The following is a 21,056-nucleotide window of genomic DNA, read 5'->3' on the forward strand; positions in this document are numbered from 1 at the left end:
AAATTCTGTAATGCCTTGTAATGTTTCTGTCATTACATTACAGTTACCTGTTTTCCTTTTTATAATTTTCCATGTATTTACGTTTTGTTTTTATAACTAAACTGAAATGTAAAGCTGCTTTTTAGAATTCTTCAAAGGAAGTTATAAAGGCAGCACATGCTCATGGTAACAGATTCAAACAGTATAAATGTATAAACAGTGAATTTCCCTCCTGCAGTGACCACTGTTAATGGCTTAGTATATTACCTTTCCAGACTTTTTTTCTATGGGTATTCAAAATATATTCACATGACTATAGTTTGTTTTACAAAATGTGATGATACCACACACGTTGTTCTGCAGCTTGCCTTTCACCTATCAACAGTAGTACAGTATGAACATCTTCCTGTGATCTGCCTCATACTTCTGAATGCTGTAGAGTATTTCACTGAGTGGCTGCATCATCATCTGTTTAACTTGTTGCCTATTAATGGACATTTAGGTGTCCTACACTGAAAGCTTTTGAAGGATAGGATCCACACCTTATGCTTTTTGGTATTCTCTACTGCCTTTAGCAGGGGCTGGCATAGAGTTGGTGCTAAAGAAATGGTTGCTGCTGTTTTACTGTGTGGTTAAACTGCCCATTAGGCGTTGAGAGACATGGCCGTGGAGCAAGGATACGGCATCCACCCTGGGAATGCAGCTTTGGAATTTGGTGTGATCATGAATAAATTTTCAAAGCTGTCACAGCAGAGGATTGTGGATAGGGTCTGGAGAAATAGCCACAGTTAGAGGAGGTGGAAACAGAAAGTTACGACTGACACAAACTGTTAAGGAAGGGCAGAGAAGTGTGGAGAGCAGCAGTAGAAGTAGTGCATGTCACTAACACAAGGCAGAGGGGCGTTTCAAGGCGGGGTGGGGCGGGGATCATTAGTGCTTGAAGGTGGCTGATGACATGGCCCATCTTTTAATGACTTACCTTTTGTTCTTAGGGGCAGGCATTACCTCTAATGTTTCAAGTAACAAATTCCCAGAGACCTACTAGACCCAAAGCCGTCAGGTCCTTTGATCACTTTTGCCTTTTTCAGGCTGCTGCACATATCATCTTATTTTCTATTAATAATTATAATAAGGGAATTCCCTGGTGGCCCAGTGGTTAAGACTCCGCACTTTCACTGCCGAGGGCATGGGTTCGATCCCTGGTCGGGGAACTAAGATCCCGCAAGCTGTGCGACGGGACCAAAATTAAAAAATAAAAAATAAATTATAATGCAGCTCACATTTTCCTTCTAAAAACAAATTTATTTTCTGTAAATAAATGTTTTCTGTGATACTGTCTTTCTAGTTTTTTAGTGTGTATATCAATAAGTAAATTCTAAGCTGGATCCCAAATTACTTCTCCCAAAGATGACAGTTCATTAACCCCATTATAAATTTTGTGATAATATTGAGCTGGTACAATTACATCAAAGATGGTTACTTTGTTGATGTTAAAACAGAGAAATATATATACATTTATACGCTTTTTTAAATAGTATTTAGATTTTGCCGAATTTGAAGACACCTTGAAAACATTTTCAAAAGAATGCAAAACAAAAGGAAAACCGTTACCTAAATCAGCATGTGGCTCTTTAAGGGACTCCAAATCATCGATAATCCAGGTAACATTTTACTTTTTTTGATTTCTGTAGATAATCAAGATGCTCCAAATTTGTAAGATATGCTGCCATTAGAGAATGCTGGAATATTTCTGGGGACCTGGGCACAGTGACTGTTAGACCGTGCAGATGTTTATGGATAAATGAGTAACGTCATTTTCAAATCTCTGTATCCTAGGAAATGAGTGGCAACATAAGATCTTTCACATACATTTCTTGGCAAGAAGAAACCACGCAATGCTTAGAAACTAAGACAAATGTGGTCCCCATTCTGAGGAGTTTTAGGTTATTAATTCCAGGTACTGGAGACACAGCAGTGAACAAAACAAAACAAAATCTCTGCCCTCATGGTGCTTGCCTTCTAGTCTGGGGAGGTCGGAGGGGGCAGGGAGCAAGAGCCATATGCAAGGCAGCGTCCTTTCAAAGGAAGGCCTGGGCAGCTGTGAGCCTGTTGCAGGGGGCTGCAAAGGGCAGATATGACATGGTCCTCAGCTCTCAGTGTTAGACAGGATCTTAAAAGTCCTCATTTCAACCATTATTTGATGCTCCATCCCATTTGTAACATTCTAGGTAAGTGATTGATTCACCATGAATACATCCAGTGACAAGAGAACATACCATTTCCTGAGGCAGTGTATTTCAGCTTTGCATGATTTTATTATTTTAATAAATTTATTTGTTTCAATATACATACTTCTAAGAAAAATATGAGACTCTGTTTGAGAGTCCCACTGAGTAGCTGGAAGTCAGGCCGCAGCCCGACTCCCCAGTGGCCTGGCACGGGGTACCGTTGAGCGGGGGCACCGTCACAATGGCTTGGGGAGCTCAAGGGGGGCTGCGCCCCCGACCGAGTGCCCCTCCAGTCCTCACGCACCTGCATGCTGAGCTGCCACCACTTCAGACACAGGCTCTTCTGTCAGTGATGCATCGGGCAGCCTGATGACACTTCCCAACCCTGGAGCAAACTTTTCAGAACATGAAACAAGAATCTTGTCATTATTAGACATGGAAACAGAGGCTGTACTTAACTTGAAAGACCTTGAAACTTTCTGATTGTGAGAAGCGTGTCTTTTCTGCTCATTCAATAAACAGCTGTGTCCTGCCATTACAGATTTCCCAAACAAAAATACCTGGAGCAGTGACTTAGGGACATTTGTTAAGTTGGCACTCAACAAAGGGAGAGTTTCCCTAAGCACAGTTCTGTAAGAATTGTGTGTGTGTGTGTGTGTGTGTGTGTGTGTGTTTATAGGTGATTACTGGTGGTGTGTACATTTTCTGATCTTCGTAATGCTGGCTGTGATCATGGTTTATATTTGAGAAGTTAATATTTTGTGACCCTATGCGTTGTAACACTGGATTGCTTTATGTGTAGATACTATTTTAAACGCAGGGACCATTTCCAGGCACAGAATATGACTCATAACTTGGGAGTATAATGGCACAACAAAGGTCTGTAGTCCCAGGTCTACAAATGTAGAGTTTAGAGTAAAGTGTAGATGGGCCATTTGACACGTAGACTTCCTTTGCCAAGCCACGTTAAGAAAGTACCTTGACTCCAAGCTTTAAAATACCCGCGAGAATCTGCGGTCGCCTCATTCACACGGTCACTGGACCTCTCGCAGGACAGTCCTCCCCAGAGTGGCTCACAGGGTTCGCTCAGAGCTCAGCAGAGGTGAGCCTGGGGCGGGGCCGGGCCCCAGCAGCGCACCCTTGGGAGGCTCCCCCTCACCTTTGCATCAGTCAGTGACAAGAAAAGGGGATCCTCTGGCCAGGTTTCCCCAGTTTCCTCCAGAGGTGGCGGTGCTTAGCTGCTTGTGCTTTATTTTGGGACCCGCCCTGCCTGCAGTTGCTGACCAAGCTGTCCTTCACTGTTTCCAGGGCTGAGAAACAGAAAGAGGCCAGTTTTGAAGAGGTAGAATTTCATTGTAGGGCTTATTTTGAAAAATCCTGAGTTTCTTTCAAATGTATGCCAATCCCTTCCAGACTAAGGTACTATTCAGAGACAGTTGTTCTCGGTCACGTGACGTAGAGACCATTTTTGTGAGATTCACAGTGGAAGATTCCTTATCAGTGAATGTCTTTGACTTAAGGATGACCAAACAGTGTAACATCGTTCTCTGTACATTTCTATTTCATAATGCTAAAAAGTTTGATTATAAACAAATAGAATATGTAACCTTAAAAAAAAGACAATTTTACAGAAAAAATGTAAAACCATTAAAAAAAGTATAAAGGAACAATGACCAAATAATGGTGGTAAATAATGGTGGTGATGGGTTGGGGAACTGGTGATTCTACAGAAAATGCACTCCAAGAAAAGCTTTTGCAGTTGAGCACAAAATGTAGGTCTGAGGATCTTGGGCATTTGATATAAAAAGGAAAACAAAATGAGTCACAGGAAGTTCTTTTGATTCTGCCTTATACCTAAATCTGCAAAATTATGCATCAGGTATTTGTGCTGGATCAGTTATCATTTTTCCTGTGAGACAGGTGACATGGGAACTGCCACCACCTTTCTCCAGAATTCTCTGTTTCAGCTATTGCATGGCGAGTCAGGAAGCTGTCTCTGCCCCACATAGTCAGACTGGCACAGCTCCGAGGTCGGGTTGGTGCCGGGCCTGTGCGCCCTCCTCCATCTCCAGCCCAGGCTTCCTTGTTCCTGGAACGGGAGGGCCCAGGCAGTCACTACCTGGGTGTGTTGGGCTCTGTGGTTGCTTCCCACACTGCCCTCTCTGCCAGACATGCTTCTAGCAGCAGCCGGCACGTGACAGCACCCACCTCCCAGGCCTGGGATCGACTGTTCCGTGTGGCTGAGCTCCCAGGCGCTCAGGGACTTGGCAGTTGTGGTGGCAGCAACTTTCCATAGGTATGAGGTTGTCCACTGAGGTCTGGCTGGGCTCTGGGTCTGGCCTGTTCTCATCAGTTGCGTGCAGTGGGTCAGCAAGTCCAAAGGGCGACCTCAATGTATTCATTTGCCTATGAGTCTCTGGGCTCAATCTTTGGCCTATGCCTGATTCCTTCCATTTCAGAGACCTTAAATGTTGTATCTGTTCTTTAGAATGCTCAGATTTGATATTGCAGAGCCATGGAAAACCAGGGTCGGTCTGTAGGAGTCTCAGCCTAGGCAGTTTGAAGCCCTCTGGATCTCTACTTTCCTATCCCTTACCTCTGAGAAGGAGACTTAATTTTGCTCACACTGAAACAATGGAGTATATGGGTATCCAAGGTAGCGGGAGGGTGTGAGGATTCGGGGTGTTGAGAGAAAGGGCATCCCTATGACCAGGCTTCACTCTGATGTCTTCTCCACAGAAGGACCTCCTTGCTGCGTTTGACAGTGGAGACCAGAAGGTGTTCTTCGATTTGTGGGAGGGGCACATTCCCAGTTCCATCCGGGCTGGCGACTCCCTCGCCCAGAAGTTGGAATTCTACCTTCACATCCATTTTGCCATCTATCTTCTGAAACACTCCACAGGGAGACCTGTAGGTTCACCTTGTGGCATGGGTTGGTCCAAATGGTGTGTTAAAGGAGAACGTTAGCTGTTACGTTTTGCAAATGAGGAGTAATTTAGCTTTGTGGCCATTTTTTCATATTGCCTTTAAGGAGTAGGTGTCTTACATCCTGATGAATGATTTTCTGTCTCATTCCCAGCAGTTTATCTTCTAATTTGCACGGAAAGTTAATCACTTCTGTAATGAAAGCTACATCGTTTTCCTGAATACCTCAAGACATGTATGTCTAAGAGAATACATGTTCAGACCACATTTTCGACCATATATTAGAAGATAAATTTAAGCTTAAACAGTGGGAAAATGGTATGCCCGTCTGTGAAAGTTCATTTGAGTGCTAAGTTGAATTTAGCTTCTGCGTCTTTTCCTGCCGGTGTGGGACCGGGGCTGCGAAGGGGAGAGGGGAGCAGCCGCAAACTGCTGTGCGGGGGAACCTTGGGGCACGGAGGGGATGACAGAGGCGAGCAGGCCAGGCTGACATCGGACCACGCACATTTGTTTCGTGGCTTCTCCACGCCTTGGCTACTGCCCCCAGGACCTGTGTTAACTTATTAAATGTCAGGGGGCCACAGGAAGGCTCAGTGGTAGCCATTCTTGGAAGGCTGTTCCTTAAGACAGTACTCCTGTAGGTGCCCTTGTGGGAGACTTTTCATTTTCTTTGTATTTATTTTGATTTTCTAATTTTTCCATTTTTCTGTAAGATAAAAAGATCAATAACTTTTTTAAGTCCGGTGGGCTTCATGGTGTAGGTGAAGTGAGATGCACTGATGAGAAGAATTGGCCTGTGTATGAGGCTGTGAGGGACGTAACAGGTGAGGCCAGGGTGGACCTTCTCGTTGAGGCCCAGGAGGAAATGGAAACCCTGGGGGGGGACCCGATTTGCCTGGGATTACACCTGGAAGCAGTGAAGCAGGCAAGATCACTTCTTAGTTAGCCTAATAAAGGAAAGGAATAATGATATGGAAAACTTCTGTTTCAAAAAACTATTCACCTTTAAGTGCTCTCTTCGGCAGCACATATACTAAAAAAAAAAAAATTGGAACGACACAGAGAAGATTAGCATGGCCCCTGCGCAAGGATGACACGCAAATTCGTGAAGCGTTCCATGTTAAAAACAGTAACTGTTCACCCTTAAAAACCTCTCGTAAGGAAATCACAGGAATGCAGACAAATAGTTATTTCTGATATCTGAACTATGAAAACAATGTACATATCTAATAATGGGGGAATTGGTTAAGTAAATTATGATAGACCCACAAGATGAGGTTTTGTCCTGCCATTAAGAATGATGTTTATGAAGAATTTTAAGGATATGAGAAAATGGTAGCGATAGATTGAAAAGGCAGCATTTGAACTGTGTGTATCATATATCTAGTTCTCTGATATTCCTGACAGTTTCGCGAAGGGGCGAAATAGGGATGATGTTAGGGTGACTGGTGACGGCACGCAGGCTGGGCCGGACGGGGAGGATGCCAGCGACGTGGCTGGAACTGAAGGGGCCTCGGAGAGAGGACAGGTGAACGGGCGAGCTGGCCTCAAGCAGGAGATCTCAAACGAGCGTCCTCCCTTCCTCGTAGGACAAAGAGGAACTGGATGAAAGGATTTCTTATTTCAAGACCTACCTGGAGACCAAAGGGGCAGCGCTGAGCCAGACCACGGAGTTTCTCCCTTTCTACGCCCTGCCTTTTGTTCCCAATCCCGTGGTACACCCCTCATTTAAAGAGCTTTTCCAGGTAAGTGACCGCCTCCGAATCTTGTCTCAGATCCTGGGCAGCGTGGCAGTTTCACCTTGTATACACTGGTGGTTTCTGAATGATGCTGTAAAAAGGCTAAAATTTGCTTACGTTATGTTGTATTTTAAAAGAATGTACAGGTAATTTGCTTTAACAAACTTTTCTTGTGCTATAAAATGTGCTTTTTTTTTGTTGCACCAAGACTTGTTAACCCAGACTGACAAAATATTTGAAAATATACTAACCTCTTAAATCATTCTGTGTATACTTCTGCAGTATTGAAACGATAACTTATTCAATTACAATGAAAATTAGTAGCCTGAAAAAAAACTAGGCTACTTTACACAATCACTGGCCATGTATATTTTGATTTGTGTTAAAATTCTCACTTACTTGGTATATATTTGGTTACCTGATTGTGTACTATATTACCATCAGACTATTTGCCTATAGCTCTTTTAATTGCTATACTTCATTTTAGTTGACATTTTAGAATAATATTTATGAATAAGATTTACCTATTAAGGTAATTTTTGTTGACTTACTAAAATTAACATGTCCCACTGAGAGGTTTATTGAAAAGTATTTAGAGACAAATATTTTGATATAACTAGATACTTTTTCTAAAGATCTCACACTGTCTCCAAGAATTTGTATGGTGCTTACTCCCCTGCCATTGAACAATGGATGCAATTCTTCCAAGCTCAGTACATTTCAGTTTCTGCTATACTTCAGTAAAACAAATTTCATTACTCCTGAATAGTAGCTGCTAAACTGAAGGTCAGGTAGTTGACTGATCTCATCAAAGCCGGATTGTTGTATAGTAGTAGCACAGTTGAATTCTGTGCTTGTTTTTTTTGGTCAGTCCAAATTTAGTTTTACCGTCTTCTCCTAGAAGGTTGAAAATGTAAAACGGTTAGAAAGTTGTGAAACTTCTCACAGTCAAGGCTTCTGTTTATGAGAATTATGACGTGGCAGTGTGGCCACAGCCCAGATCAAGGTGAGGAGGAGCCGGCAGCGTCAGGGAAGGGCCCCTCTGAGGCCGCGGCAGGTCTGACGTTGCAAGGCAGAGGTCAGGTTCCTCTTCAGAGTTCAGGAATTTAGAGACCATCCGTGTTCATGGAGAGTCATTTTATTCCATTTTTTTTCCTTTTGCTACTCTCTAAATATATTCTTTCAGTGGTCATCACACATACTTCAGTGTACATAATAAAATCTAAAGTTAATGTCTTTCTTCTCTTCCTGACCATTTACAAGGACCTTAGAATGCATTAACCTCATTTATCTCCTTCCCACCTTATGTGCTATTATTATCAAATATTTTAGTTATATACTTTAACCCCACAAATTTGAAATTTTTATTATTTTATGCAGTCAGTATGTGTATAGATTTACCTTTAGGTCTGCCAGTATTTTTTGCTTACTACTCCATCTTGCGCTGAGGACCTTCCATCTGGGATCATTTTCTCCTCTACCTTAAGTACGTTCCTTTAAAATCTCCTTTAGTTGAGGATCCCTTCTTTCAGTTCTTGTTTGTCTGAAAACATCTTAACTGCTTTCTCAGATAGGGTTAAAATACTAGGTTTACAGTTCTTTTCTTTTCTTCTTTTTTTTTTTTTTTGGCCACGCGGCATGTGGGACCTTAATTCCCCGACCAGGGATTGAACCCGTGCCCCTTGCAGTGGGAGTGCGGAGTCTTAACCACTGGACTGCCAGGAAGTCCTGACAGTTATTTTCTTTTGGGACATGGAGGTATTTTTATTTCGTCTCCTGGCTCCCACTGTTGCAATTTTGAAGTTGGCTGTCAGTCTAATTGCTGTTCCTTTGTACGTGGTCTGTCTTTTTTCTCTGGCCTTTAAGATTGTATAATTTCACTGTAGTGTGTCTAGGGATACCCAAATATTTTATTTTGTTTTGTTTTTTAAGACATCTTGGTTTATGTTGGCCAATCTAGCAGTCCTTTCCTGAGATTCTTTTCTGTATGGTTGAGCACAGAGAGCCTTGAGCTGGAGCACACTATTAGTTTCCTGCAGCTGCTGTAACAAAGGACCACAGACCGGGGGGGTTTAAAACAGAAATCTATTGTCTCACAGGTTAGGAGGCCAGAAGTCCGAAATCAGGGTATCGGCAGGGGCATGCTCTCTACGAAGCTTCTAGGTGAAGATCCTTCCTTGCCTTTTCCAGCTTCCGGTAGCCTCAGGTGTCTATTGGCTTGTGGTTGCATAATTCCAGATCTCTGCTCTGTCTTTACGTGGCCATCTTCTCTCTGTGTCTGTGTCTAAATTCCCTTCTTCTTATAAGGACAACAGCAGTCATATTGGATTAAGAGCTTACACTAATAGCTAATTCCACCTGCAATGCCCCCGTTCCCCTGGCCTCACATTCTGAGGAGATTAGGGCTTCAACATGTCTTTTTTTTTTTTAATTAATTAATTAATTTATTTATTTATTTTTGGCTGTGTTGGATCTTCGTTTCTGTGTGAGGGCTTTCTCTAGTTGCGGCGAGCGGGGGCCACTCTTCATCGCGGTGCGCGGGCCTCTCACTATCGCGGCCTCTCTTGTTGCGGAGCACAGGCTCCAGACGCGCAGGCTCAGTAGTTGTGGCTCACGGGCCCAGTTGCTCCGTGGCATGTGGGATCTTCCCAGACCAGGGCTCGAACCCGTGTCCCCTGTATTGGCAGGCAGATTCTCAACCACTGCGCCACCAGGGAAGCCCCAACATGTCTTTTTAGGGGACACAATTCAACCCACAACAGACACATTAGAAATGAACTCATCATGCTGTGTCGGGGAATTACAAAATCTTTTTAAAATATCAGCCTTTTCTGGCAGTATTGTTTTCAAAGGGTCAGGCAACGCACTGGATAGACTGATGGGGTGGGGTGGGAGGCGTGGATGAGGATTAGAGCTGGAGGGAGACATGGGGAAGGATGGGCAGATCTGGGGGAGATGGGGCAGGATCTCAGAGGTAAGTGGACATGAATTTTTAGTGACAGAGCTTCTTTTTAGTGGAACTTCTTGGTTTAGGTGGTGGATATTTTTGTCTGAAGACTCAGAAAAATTGTCCTGAGAAAGATCGTTGCTTGTGACACTTATTCTTTTACTATGTGCGTCATTATTTTTTCCTTCTCAATGAGCATTATTTGAGATAAATAATTTATTTTTAAGGAACAAATCAAACTAGATGTATGTCATAATGCTGGACATGATGGAGTATTTGAGGCAGATAACAGCTTCTTTCTGTTTTTCTTGTCTGGATGAGGTTTATGGAAATGAGTCTCCTTCTTCTGGAGACTCTCAGTAACTTAGCGATAATTGTGTATTCCTGCCAATGCCACGTATGCCTAAACCGTACTGCATTATTTTTGGTGTTCAACATAATAAGGTTACTTATCATGCTTGTGTTTAAATCACATGAAACATTCAAATCATGTACAGGGTTATTTTTTCTCTGTATGTGAAAGTACTCTCTTCTTTCCTCCTGCTGTGGGCTCTCGAATCTTCTATAAATGAATTGGTGAAATGTCCTAAAACCTGTTTTTTACAGCATCACACCACTGGCAAGACATCTTGCTTCTGATTTCAGTAACTGTGGCAGAGTTATTTAACCCTAAAGGCCACAACTTGGCAATGTTTGTTGGCATTTAATGATCTAGTGCTTTTCTTTTTATTCCTTGTTGGTTTTTTTTTTTTTTCCTTTCCTTCAGGATCCTTGGACTCCAGAATTAAAGTTGAAGTTGGAAAAGTTTCTGGCTTTAATTTTTAAAGCCAGTAACACGCCGAAGCTTTTAACGTTATATGTATCCTTTTGAAGCATATGGAGGCCAACTATGGTGTGAGAGCAGCTCACTGGCCTAGATGTCCTCAAATAAGGATAGCTGTGGTCGTGCTGCTTTCATACTTAAGAGCAAATTAAGCGTTAATGGGAGCGTGTGCCAACCTGTCCGCGGCCTGTTAGGACCCGGGCCGCACAGCAGGAGGTGAGCGGCGGGCGAGCGAGCGAAGTTTCATCGCTGCTCCCCATCGCTCGCATCACCCCCCGAACCATCGCCCTCACCGTCCATGGAAAAATTGTCTTCCACGAAACCGTCCCTGGTGCCAGAACGGTTGGGGACCGCTGCTGTAAAGGATTGACTTCTGTGGCGTTGGGTCTCTGAGACGTGGCGAGGGTCTTATTTTCATGTCATGTGCCGAGAAGCTGTCTGAGTAGGAAAAAAAAATGTCTGCCTTCTTGAAAAATAACTCTTCGGAAGAATTGTCCTTCGCAGAGGATCAGCTAGTCACTTTTAAGGCCTTGAGGCTGTGGCGTATGGACAAGTCATATATAACTTGTCACTCAAATTAGGACTTTTAAAAAACAACTTTATTGGGACTTCCTTGGTGGTCCAGTGGTTAAGACTCCGTGCTCCCAATGCAGGGGGCCCGGGATCGATCCCTGGTCAGGGAACTAGATCCCACATGCCGCCACTAAAAATCCCGAGCGCCACAGCTAAGACCCGGCACAGCCAAATAAATAAATAAATATGTAAAAAATAAATAAATAAAAAACAACTTTACTGAGGTATAATTTACACACTATGAAATTTACCCATGGTAAGTGCATTATTTAATGATTTTTAGCAAATGGATAGAGTTGTGCAGCCATCACCACGATCCAATTTAAATAGGGACACTTTTGAGAGTGAAAAGGGAACCCTGACTGGACAGAGGACCAGGCAGCAGGTGTAAATGGAGCTTGTCCGGGGAAGAATGTCACAGATCGCCCCGCCCGTGGGAGGCTGATTTCCCAAAGCTTGTGGGTCTCTAAGGACGTTCATCTCCTTTTTTTCTGAACAAGAATGTATCAAAAGTTATTTCATAACAAGAATATAGCATTTTGAATTGTAAAGTTGGTGTTTGTTTTGTTTAATTTAATAAAACATTTAGGCCACTGTGCTGCATAATACCTTCTGCTTCCGTTCTAACTCCAAAGCACTGGACTCTCTTTTCCTAACTGAACTCTTTGAATTGAAATCCCTGGGATTTCATGACACGTTTCTCCTGCTTCAGCTTCCTAAGCCTCCAGTGGCTCCCTGTGGCCTGTACTCAACTCCTCAGCCTCGCCTTGAGACCACCCACCGTCGGGCTGAGTACAGCTCTCCTCTCTGCTTTTATATCCTTTAAGGTTTTGTTCCAGTACTACCCTCTGCGCACATACCATTATGTTTGCATACCCAATTCTTTTCACTCTTAGAGTTCCATATAAAAGGACAGTTTTCAGTGAAATTAGGACTTTTCCAACTTGGTTTATGATTACTTTAATACACTTTTAAAAAGCGTTTCTCCTTAAAAAGGTAATGGGAATTATGTAAAGATTCTAAAAGAAATTTTTTACATAGCAAATCATATTAGTTATATTAATAATAGCACCCATTTCATTGGAATAATATGAGGATTGAGTTAATACATGAAAAACTTGCTTAAAACAGCCCAACACATGGAAACGCTTGTGTTACTGACTGTTAGCTGTTAGTATTATAGTTTGCAAATAGTTGTTACCTTTTAGTCTGTTCAACATGCTTTGAAGCAAATACACTGAAGTCTAGCAGGTAACTATAAACATTATTCCTTTCTTTTCCTTGTTACGTGGAAATATTTGGAGTTCAGTTCAACGCATATATTAGGTTGAATATTGTGCTGGGAATTAGGGACACAAAGAAAAGGCCAAGACATAGTTGTCTCAGGCAAGTTGGAGTTTTGAACAGTAAAATGGGAGTCTGTGAGGCAGACAGAATGAGGGACAGGAGTTCCAGGTAGAGGAACAGCTCGTGCAAAAGCGCTGAGCCTGTATGTTTGGGAAACTATGAAGCATTCAGTATTGCTGGAGCAAAAGGATTGAGAGAGAGAGTCAGAGATTAGGCAGGCCCAGGGCACGAAGGTTCATATGAGGTCCCGTAAGTAATGAGGAGCCTTTGAACCATTTTAAGAAGAAGAATAACATGGTTATGTTTACATTTCTAAACAAACAAACAAACAAAACACTCTTTTTTTATTCCTGATTATAAAATTGATCATATTCCTTATAGAAAATTTGGAAAGCACAGAAATGCATCTGTGTACATACATACACCCCAAAGTATGTAATGTTTACAATAAACGAGGATAGACAGCTATATATGTATGTGTCTTTTTAAATATTTTTTATCAAATGAAGAGAGAATTTCCTCATGTTATTAAATATTCTTCAAAAATAGGTTGTCTCCTCAAAGTTTAAACATAGAAATTACCTACGTCCCAGCAGTTCCACTCCTAGCTGTATACTCAAGAGAAATGAAGACATATGTCTACACAGCAACTTGTACATGAACGTTCACAGCAGCATTATTTGAAATAGCTAAGAAGTGCCAACAACCCAGATGTCCATCGACTGATGAATGGATAAACCAAATGTGGTCTGTCCATATAACGGAATATTATGTGGCAATAAGAGTGAGTGAATTACTGATCTGTGCTACAACATGGATGAATCTTGAAAGCATGATGCCAAATGAAAGAAGCCAGGCCCAAAAGGCTGCATATTGTATGATTCCATTTGTATGAAGGGGCCAGAGGAGGCCAATCTACAGAGAGAGTAGACAGTGGTTGCCTAGGGCTGGGGAGGGTGGTGACTGCTGACGGGCACAGGGTTTCTTTTTTGGGGGATGAAAATGTTCCACAGCTGATTGTAGTGATGGTTGCACAACTCAGTGAATGTACTGAAAACCATTGAAATGTACACTTTGAATGGGTGAATTATATAATATGTGAATTACATCTCAATAAAGCTGTTACCAGAAAAATTAAGAAAACCCAGGGACTTCCCTGGTGGCGCAGTGGTTAAGAATCCGTCTGCCAATGCAGGGGACACGGGTTCGAGCCCTGGTCCGGGAAGATCCCACATGCCGCGGAGCAACTAATCCCGTGCGCCACAATTACTGACCTGCGCTCTAGAGCCCGCGAGCCACAACTATTGAAGCCCACATGCCACAACTACTGAAGCCCGCACACCTAGAGCCCAAGCTCTGCAACAAGAGAAGCCACCGTAATGAGAAGCCCGCGCACCACAACCAAGAGTATCCCCCGCTCGCCGCAACTACAGAAAGCCCGCGTGCAGCAACGAAGACCCAACGCAGCCATAAATAAATAAATAAAAAAAAATTTTTTTAAATTAAGAAAACCCAAATAAAACAGGTAAATACCTTGCCATCAGACGTGCAGCCAGATGTGTGGAAGCTGAGATTTAAACGCAGGAGGCAGTCTGGTGCCAGAGTCTGTGGTTGTAGTTACCGCGCCATGCTCTTTTCATCCCATTCTCAGGTTCCTTAGGCTAATGCTTTAGCACTGAAGTTACAGCGTTAAAGGGTATGAATTCAGATTTGCATTTTTGGTCAAACGTTTTGGTAGCTGTGGGGAAGGTTTTTGAAGGGGGAAGGAGGCCAGTTAGGGGGCTGTTGGACTCAACAGAGTGGTTCTTGAGGTGGATAGAGGAGGATTTATTTTTGAGTAGTCGGTCACCCAAGAATTGAGAAGTCGGTAACTGTCTTAGTTATTTATAGCAACATTAAGAAGCGCCCTTCCCTGTCCTGAGATTTCTTTTTTACCACACTGGGGCTCTTTCTCAGATTGGCCAACGCAATGTGAGATACCCTGAGTTCTGCCTCCTGAATGCCTGTTTTCCTGAACTTCTTTCATCCCAGAAGGAGAATGGACAAAGCAACAAAGGTAAATCATCTAGATGAAAAATTTTAAATAACAACTTTGCCAACTCGAGTTTTAAGTAGTGAAATGGAGAGAATTCCACGGACTTGGCAAACAAGGGCTTTAAAAATCTAAATGTTTATGAAGTGCTTTGTAGTCCTTTTTATCTGCGTTCCTTGAGAGCCACTTTTCAGGGTGGCTGGTATTGTTAGCTTTGTCTTGTATGTCAGACAACTAAGACACGAAGAAACTACGAGAATCCAAGCAAGTGCCAGAGGGACATAAGTGCAGCAGCATAGTTAGAAGACGCAGTACAGCATGGGTGGGGAAAGAGTTACTTCAGTATCTTTCACTTTTACCTTAAACTACGTTAACAGGGTCTTATCTCCGCAGCAATATGGAGTTCTCATTCTTACAAAGCATTTCCATTTTTTGCATTCAAAGTAGGAATTCCAGTCTTACACTTTTAGCATAAAATGATGGTTTTCCAAGATTAGTAATTTTTACCAGACCTGTTCATTTTCCAGAGAAGTGAGAAAAAACTTTAGTTAACATGAAATTGGTGGCCACAGTTGGGGTTCTTTGCCAGAGTTTTGTCTTTGATACAATATTATGAAAACTGCTTAAATTATTCTGTTGGAAAGGGTTATATGATGTGCTTCATGCCTTTGATAAGTACTGAGGGCATAATCCTCAATTCCCAGCAGGTGGAGTTTTACTACGTGAAATAACACATTTGCCCTTTTCACAGCAGTCATGTTAGAGAGGACTGCAAAACTTCCTGCCATTGTTTTTCTGTTTCCTTTTAGAGAGTTAAAGTTTTCTAAAGAAAAGAAGCATTAGTAAATTATTTAGCTCTTGGTGTTCCAGGGAACTGAATGATGAGCAGGGCTGCAGACTTGATTCCCACGCGTGCTTCAGTAGCTTCAGGTGGGAAGCGCTTGGGTGTTTGTTCTCGCCCTCGGTGGCCTCGCGGGCCTCCAGCCCAGCGGTTCTAATTGCACCGCTGGTTCTGCAGCTGGGCCTCCCCTCCTGGAACTCAGAGGGACCTGCGTGGAGGAGTGGCAGGTCGCAGGACTCATGCCCTCGGTCCAGGCCTGAACACAGAGGAGCAGTGGGGACCGCTCCGAGGGTCACAGGCTGCAGCCTCGAGCTCCCGGAGGTGGCGTTGCCCCCAGCATGGTTACGCGGAGGACGCGTACCCGGGGTCTCTGCGGCTCCCCAGGCCTGCTGCCTACTGGGTTAGTGCAGCTCCGGGCCTTGGCCAGGGCGGGTCCAGGCTGGTTGTCTCCCGTTCAGCACAGCTGGAGCTCCTCAGTTGGGCCAGGCACTCGGGGCTTGACCTGCAACCCCCAGAAATGCTCCTTTGCCTCTCACTACTTCTCTTCCTCTTGCTGCCCAGCAAACCGCCTCAGACTCAGTGGCATAAAACAACAATGTCCATTTATTATTCTTATTGCTATCATCTTGCGTGGTCCGGGAGTTGTGGGCTCAGTCAGTTCTCCCTCGGGGTGTCTCCCGGGTGTAGACGGAGCTGGGTGGAGCCGTCTCCAAGGCTTCCACGTGCACAGGTCTGGTGGCTGATGCTGGCTGTCGGCCGAGCTGTCAGCAGAGGCCCTGGGCTAGAACGCCCACGTGCACTCTTCGTGTGGCCTGGGCTTCCTCACCGTCTGGTGGCCGGGTTCCCACCCAGGGTGAATGTCCCCAGAGGGGGCTGGATGGAAGCTGTGTCACCTTTTCTAACCCAGTCTCTGAAGTAACTCAGTGTTGTTTCTGGTGTGTTCTATTCATTAGAAGCAAATTCCTAAAGCCAGCCCACATTCAAAGGAAGGAGACTTAAACATTCCACCTCTTGATGGGGAGGAACTGTCAAAGACCCTGCAGTCATATTTTTTTTTTAATTTTATTTCTTTATTTATTTATGGCTGTGTTGGGTCTTCGTTTCTGTGCGAGGGCTTTCTCTATTTGCGGCAAGTGGGGGCCACTCTTCATCGCGGTGCGCGGGCCTCTCACTATCGTGGCCTCTTGTTGCGGAGCACAGGCTCCAGATGCACAGGCTCAGCAACTGTGGCTCACGGGCCTAGTCACTCCGTGGCATGTGGGATCTTCCCAGACCAGGGCTTGAACCCGTGTCCCCTGCATTGGCAAGCAGATTCTCAACCACTGCGCCACCAGGGAAGCCCCCTGCAGTCATATTTTAAAACCACCAGCCAACCTGCGTCCTTTGGGTCCCAGAGAACTGCCTTAATTCTTTTTTTTTTTTTCAATTTATTTATTTATTTTATTTATTTATTTTTGGCTGCGTTGGGTCTTCGTTGCTGCGTGCGGGCTTTCTCTAGTTGTGGCGAGCGGGGGCTACTCTTCATTGCGGTGCACGGGCTTCTCATTGCGCTGGTTTCTCTTGTTGCAGAGCACGGGCTCTAGTCTCGCAGGCTTCAGTAGTTATGGCACGCGGGCTCTAGAGCGCAGGCTCAGTAGTTGTGGCGCACGGACTTCGTTGCTCCGTGGCATGTGGGAACTTCCCAACCCAGGGCTTGAACCCATGTCCCCTGCACTGGCAGGCGGATTCTTAACCACTGCGCCACCAGGAAAGCCCAATTCTTGGCTGAGTCTGTTTAGTCCTTGTTCAGAGTCGGTCTTTGGACTCCTAGGCATTGGGGACAGGAAGGTGGTGAGAAACTTCTCCTGGATTCCCAAGTTTCTGCCACCTCCTGTCACCCAGCATGCCCTGCAGTTTGGGGGGATAGCTTCTTGCCGGCAACCAGTTATGTCTCTGATAAGTGGCCCAATTTTGCAGACAAAATAAACATGGGAGGGGGAGTGCAAGTAGAAGAGCCTGTATTTTTCTACAGACCTTTCATTTGGTATTTCAGCAAGGAGACCAGGTTTTTCGAGCCTTCTTTAAGTTTGATTTTAATTGAGTTTTCTGAGGATAGCTAAGCAGGATGTCTGTGGAATTGAGTCTGGCAGGCACAGTTTGTGTCTGTGGCAGAATAACCCCCAAATGCAGTATTGCCATGGAGATGAGAGATTAGCACCGCAGGGCACTTGTACCAGGGGCTCCGGCCCAGGCCCAGTGTCACCATAGCTAATTGTCACCACTGTGTCTTCTGTGCCTTGTGGTCATTGCTAAAGCTGCAGTGACCACAAGGCACAGACAAGCCCCCAATTCAATTCTAGCCCCAGGTGTTGTTTTTTATTTTTATTTCTTTTTTAAAAAATTTATTTATCTATTTTTGGCTGTGTTGGGTCTTTGTTGCTGCGCGTGGACTTTCTCTAGTTGCGGCGAGCAGGGTCTCCTCTTCGTTGCGGTGCGCGGGCTTCTTGTTGCAGTGGCTTCTCTTGTTGAGGAGCATGGGCTGTAGGCACACGGGCTTCAGTAGTTGTGGCTCATGGGCTCTAGAGCGCAGGCTCAGCAGTTGTAGCGCATGGGCTTAGTTGCTCCCTGGCATGTGGGATCTTCCCGGACCAGGGCTCGAACCTGTGTCCCCTGCACTGGCAGGCGGATTCTTAACCACTGCGCCACCAGGGAAGCCCAGGTGTTGTTTTTTAAATGGAATGGTTGGATAATATCATTATGTGTCTTGATAGGAAGGTTTCATGGGCAGAGTGAGATTTCCAGAAGCTTTTGAAGAAGGTGAGAAAAGTGCTTGGAGTGGAAAAGTCTCTCAAAAGGAATTATATTAAAAATGGTGTTAAGGATAAAAACTTAGGTTGGAAATATAGCATACTGGATTATTATTGTCACCTAGCCATCTAAAAAGGATACAGAAATAGTATCTTTTCGCATTTCTGGCACTATGCATTTGACCCCTTCAGAAAATGGGCAACTGATCATTCTCCTAGAGTTCAGAGCTGTAAATATTATTTTTGAAAATGATGTCCTATATTCCTAGTTATAAGCCTTAACTTTCTTCCTCCAGTGTTTGTGGATTAGCAGAATAGCAAAGAGCCGATTTATATCTAAATACAAAGAAAAAATTGTTTGATATAATAAAGGTAGAGTGATTGATTTTAGTTTTTTATATTAGGTTAGAAAAAAATTCCATATTTTAAAATGTATCATCTTGAGCAGCCAAGATGTCTCTAAAATCAAATCTCATCTACTCTTAAAAAAAAAACAATGCATCTAAATGAAGTAGAAATGTCAACAAGGGAAAGCTTGACTGCTTTACTGTGGGAAAGATGCCCATCACTTTTGTTATTGATTCATTTCATGCTCAAATTATAGGAAATATAGGAAATTATAGGAAATATAAGGTCACTCTTTGTGACCTTAACTGGCATTCTTTTGGTTGTATATCTTTTGTTTAAAGCTTGGGATGCAGTTCTTTGGACTTTTGCACAAATTATGTCAGTGGCTTTGAAATATAGAGTCTCAATAAATTTTGCTGGCATGATTACGACAGTTTCATTAAAATAACGTGGACCAAGACATCTCCATTAAAAGTTGAGATCTTGCATGGCAAGGCATCTTAGCTTAGTTGTCCTTGTCTCATAAAACTTTTTGTTACTGAGTCCAAGCTCGCTTTGCTCGCCGCATGACAGGCCAATGAATCGGAGACAAGGTCTTGAGGCAAGGAATACGACTTTATTCGGAAAGCCGGCAGACCGTGAAGATGGCAGACTGGTGTCTCTGAAAAACCATCTTATCTGGGTCTGGATGCCAGTTTCTTTTATAGAATCAGAGAGGGAGAGGTGGTGAGGAAGTAAAGTAAAAGGGCCATCAGTCTTGCAAAGCATCTTCTGGAATGACCAGACTCGGCGAGGGGAAGTGTTAGTTTCTTCTTTCTTGCAGCCATCCACAGGTGGGCAGGGTTCCCTGAGGCAGGCCGTTATGTATGTTTATAATAACAAAAGCAACGAAAAGCAAAGATTAAAGTCTAAGAAACAGATCGGAATATGGAGTCTGATTTAGCTCTTCCCTGTCACAATTTGACAGGGAAAAAAAGAGTCAAAGTTCTGTTTAATGTTCAAAAATAAAGTTGATATTTTGAGCTGTAACCCAGATAGCTTACAGTAATGGTCAGGTCCTGTTTGTAGCCAGTTAAGGTGTCTGCAAGGTGATATCTCTGGATAGCAGGCTGTTTTTGCTAAATGGTGTATTTGAAAGGGTTATGAACGTTTCAGCCCAGTTGCCTACTTCTCTCTTTCCTATAGGCTGCTGGCAGTTAAGGCTCTTTTGCCTCAGGTTACCATACTTTGAAACTGTCATAAATATCAATTCTGGGTTCCCAAGGCAAAAGTTCCACAAATAGTCCCTAACGTTTAGTTAGTCGTACAATGCGTTTATGAGGGGAAGAGTTTTTTGCTACAGTCCCCTTTCGAGAGGGACTACTTTGATGACATTAACACTGATAATTTGGGAAGTCATTTGACCCAGCTAATGGGTTTTGGTATTTCATTCATCTGGCACTTGGTACACGTTGAGAAAAATGTCACAGATACTCTTTAATATTTATTCCCATAAAATGGGACTATGAATAATCTAAAATTTTCATCCTTGGAAGTTCTTGTTTATGTAATTTTGAGTTTTGGATGTATGAAAAAGCTTAAATGATACTTAGTGTAGGAGGAAGGTAGTGACTCCTTCCCAATATTATATTAGGAGAAGATTGATAAATGATTTCTAGGAATGTTCTCCAGAGGTTCAAGTACTGGATGTAAATTTGTGTCAGATGACTTTTTTTTTTTTTTTTTAAAGAGCTCCTGACTTATTTATTTATTTAATTTTTTTGGCTGTGTTGGGTCTTCGTTTCTATGCTAGGGCTTTCTCTAGTTGTGGCAAACAGCGGGGGCCACTCTTCATCGCGGTGCGCGGGCCTTTCACTGTCGCAGCCTCTCTTGTTGCGGGGCACAGGCTCCAGACGTGCAGGCTCAGTAGTTGTGGCTCACGGGCCTAGTTGCTCCGCGGCGTGTGGGATCTTCCCAGACCAGGGCTCGAACCCGTGTCCCCTGCATTGGCAGGCAGATTCTCAACCACTGCGCCACCAGGGAAGCCCTGTGTCAGATGACTTTTTAAAGTTATCTTTCAATACTGAGATTTGATGGGTGTTAAATAATAATAATAATAATTCATTATGTGATATTTTGGGTTTTAGTAGTTAAAATATTTTACTTCTGCACATCAACAATTGTGACATATAAAAGTTTTTGAAATACAGTTTGAATGTGGGTGATCCTCATAGCTGTTTAGGACACAAATTAGGAGGAAAAGATAATTTAGGACAGTGTTTCTCAAACTTGTGGTCTGTGTCAGAGACGGGAGTTTGTTGACAGTATGGATACTTAGCCCCTACCCAATATCACAAAATCAGAGTCTCTGAAGGTAAAGCTTGATCATCTTTATTTTTGGATAATTTTGATATATTTTGAAGTTTGCATACCACTGCTTTAGGACGTAACCTTTCTGCCACTTTTTCAAGTTATCTACTTGCATAGAAATATATTTAGAAAATCTTTG

General features: G+C 43.4%; 1 protein-coding gene and 1 non-coding gene across 5 annotated transcripts in view; both read left to right on the top strand.

Annotated features, from left to right (window-relative positions):
* ARMC9 (armadillo repeat containing 9) overlaps positions 1-21,056 on the top strand; it is a 155,966-nt gene that overhangs the window by 9,399 nt on the left and 125,511 nt on the right. For all 4 annotated transcript variants that reach the window (XM_057551074.1, XM_057551075.1, XM_007184710.3 and 1 more), the window contains exons 3-7: positions 1,515-1,640; positions 4,947-5,117; positions 6,722-6,877; positions 10,585-10,677; positions 14,593-14,617. In XM_057551074.1, coding sequence (XP_057407057.1) covers positions 1,515-1,640; positions 4,947-5,117; positions 6,722-6,877; positions 10,585-10,677; positions 14,593-14,617 — 571 coding nt within the window. The remainder of the gene's footprint in view (positions 1-1,514; positions 1,641-4,946; positions 5,118-6,721; positions 6,878-10,584; positions 10,678-14,592; positions 14,618-21,056) is intronic.
* On the top strand, positions 6,150-6,257 carry LOC114238235 (U6 spliceosomal RNA). Its single transcript, XR_003623655.1, has one exon. It is a non-coding gene; the product is annotated as a U6 spliceosomal RNA (small nuclear RNA).

The sequence above is a fragment of the Balaenoptera acutorostrata genome, chromosome 8 (assembly GCF_949987535.1).
Source record: "Balaenoptera acutorostrata chromosome 8, mBalAcu1.1, whole genome shotgun sequence".
Lineage (NCBI taxonomy): Eukaryota > Metazoa > Chordata > Mammalia > Artiodactyla > Balaenopteridae > Balaenoptera > Balaenoptera acutorostrata.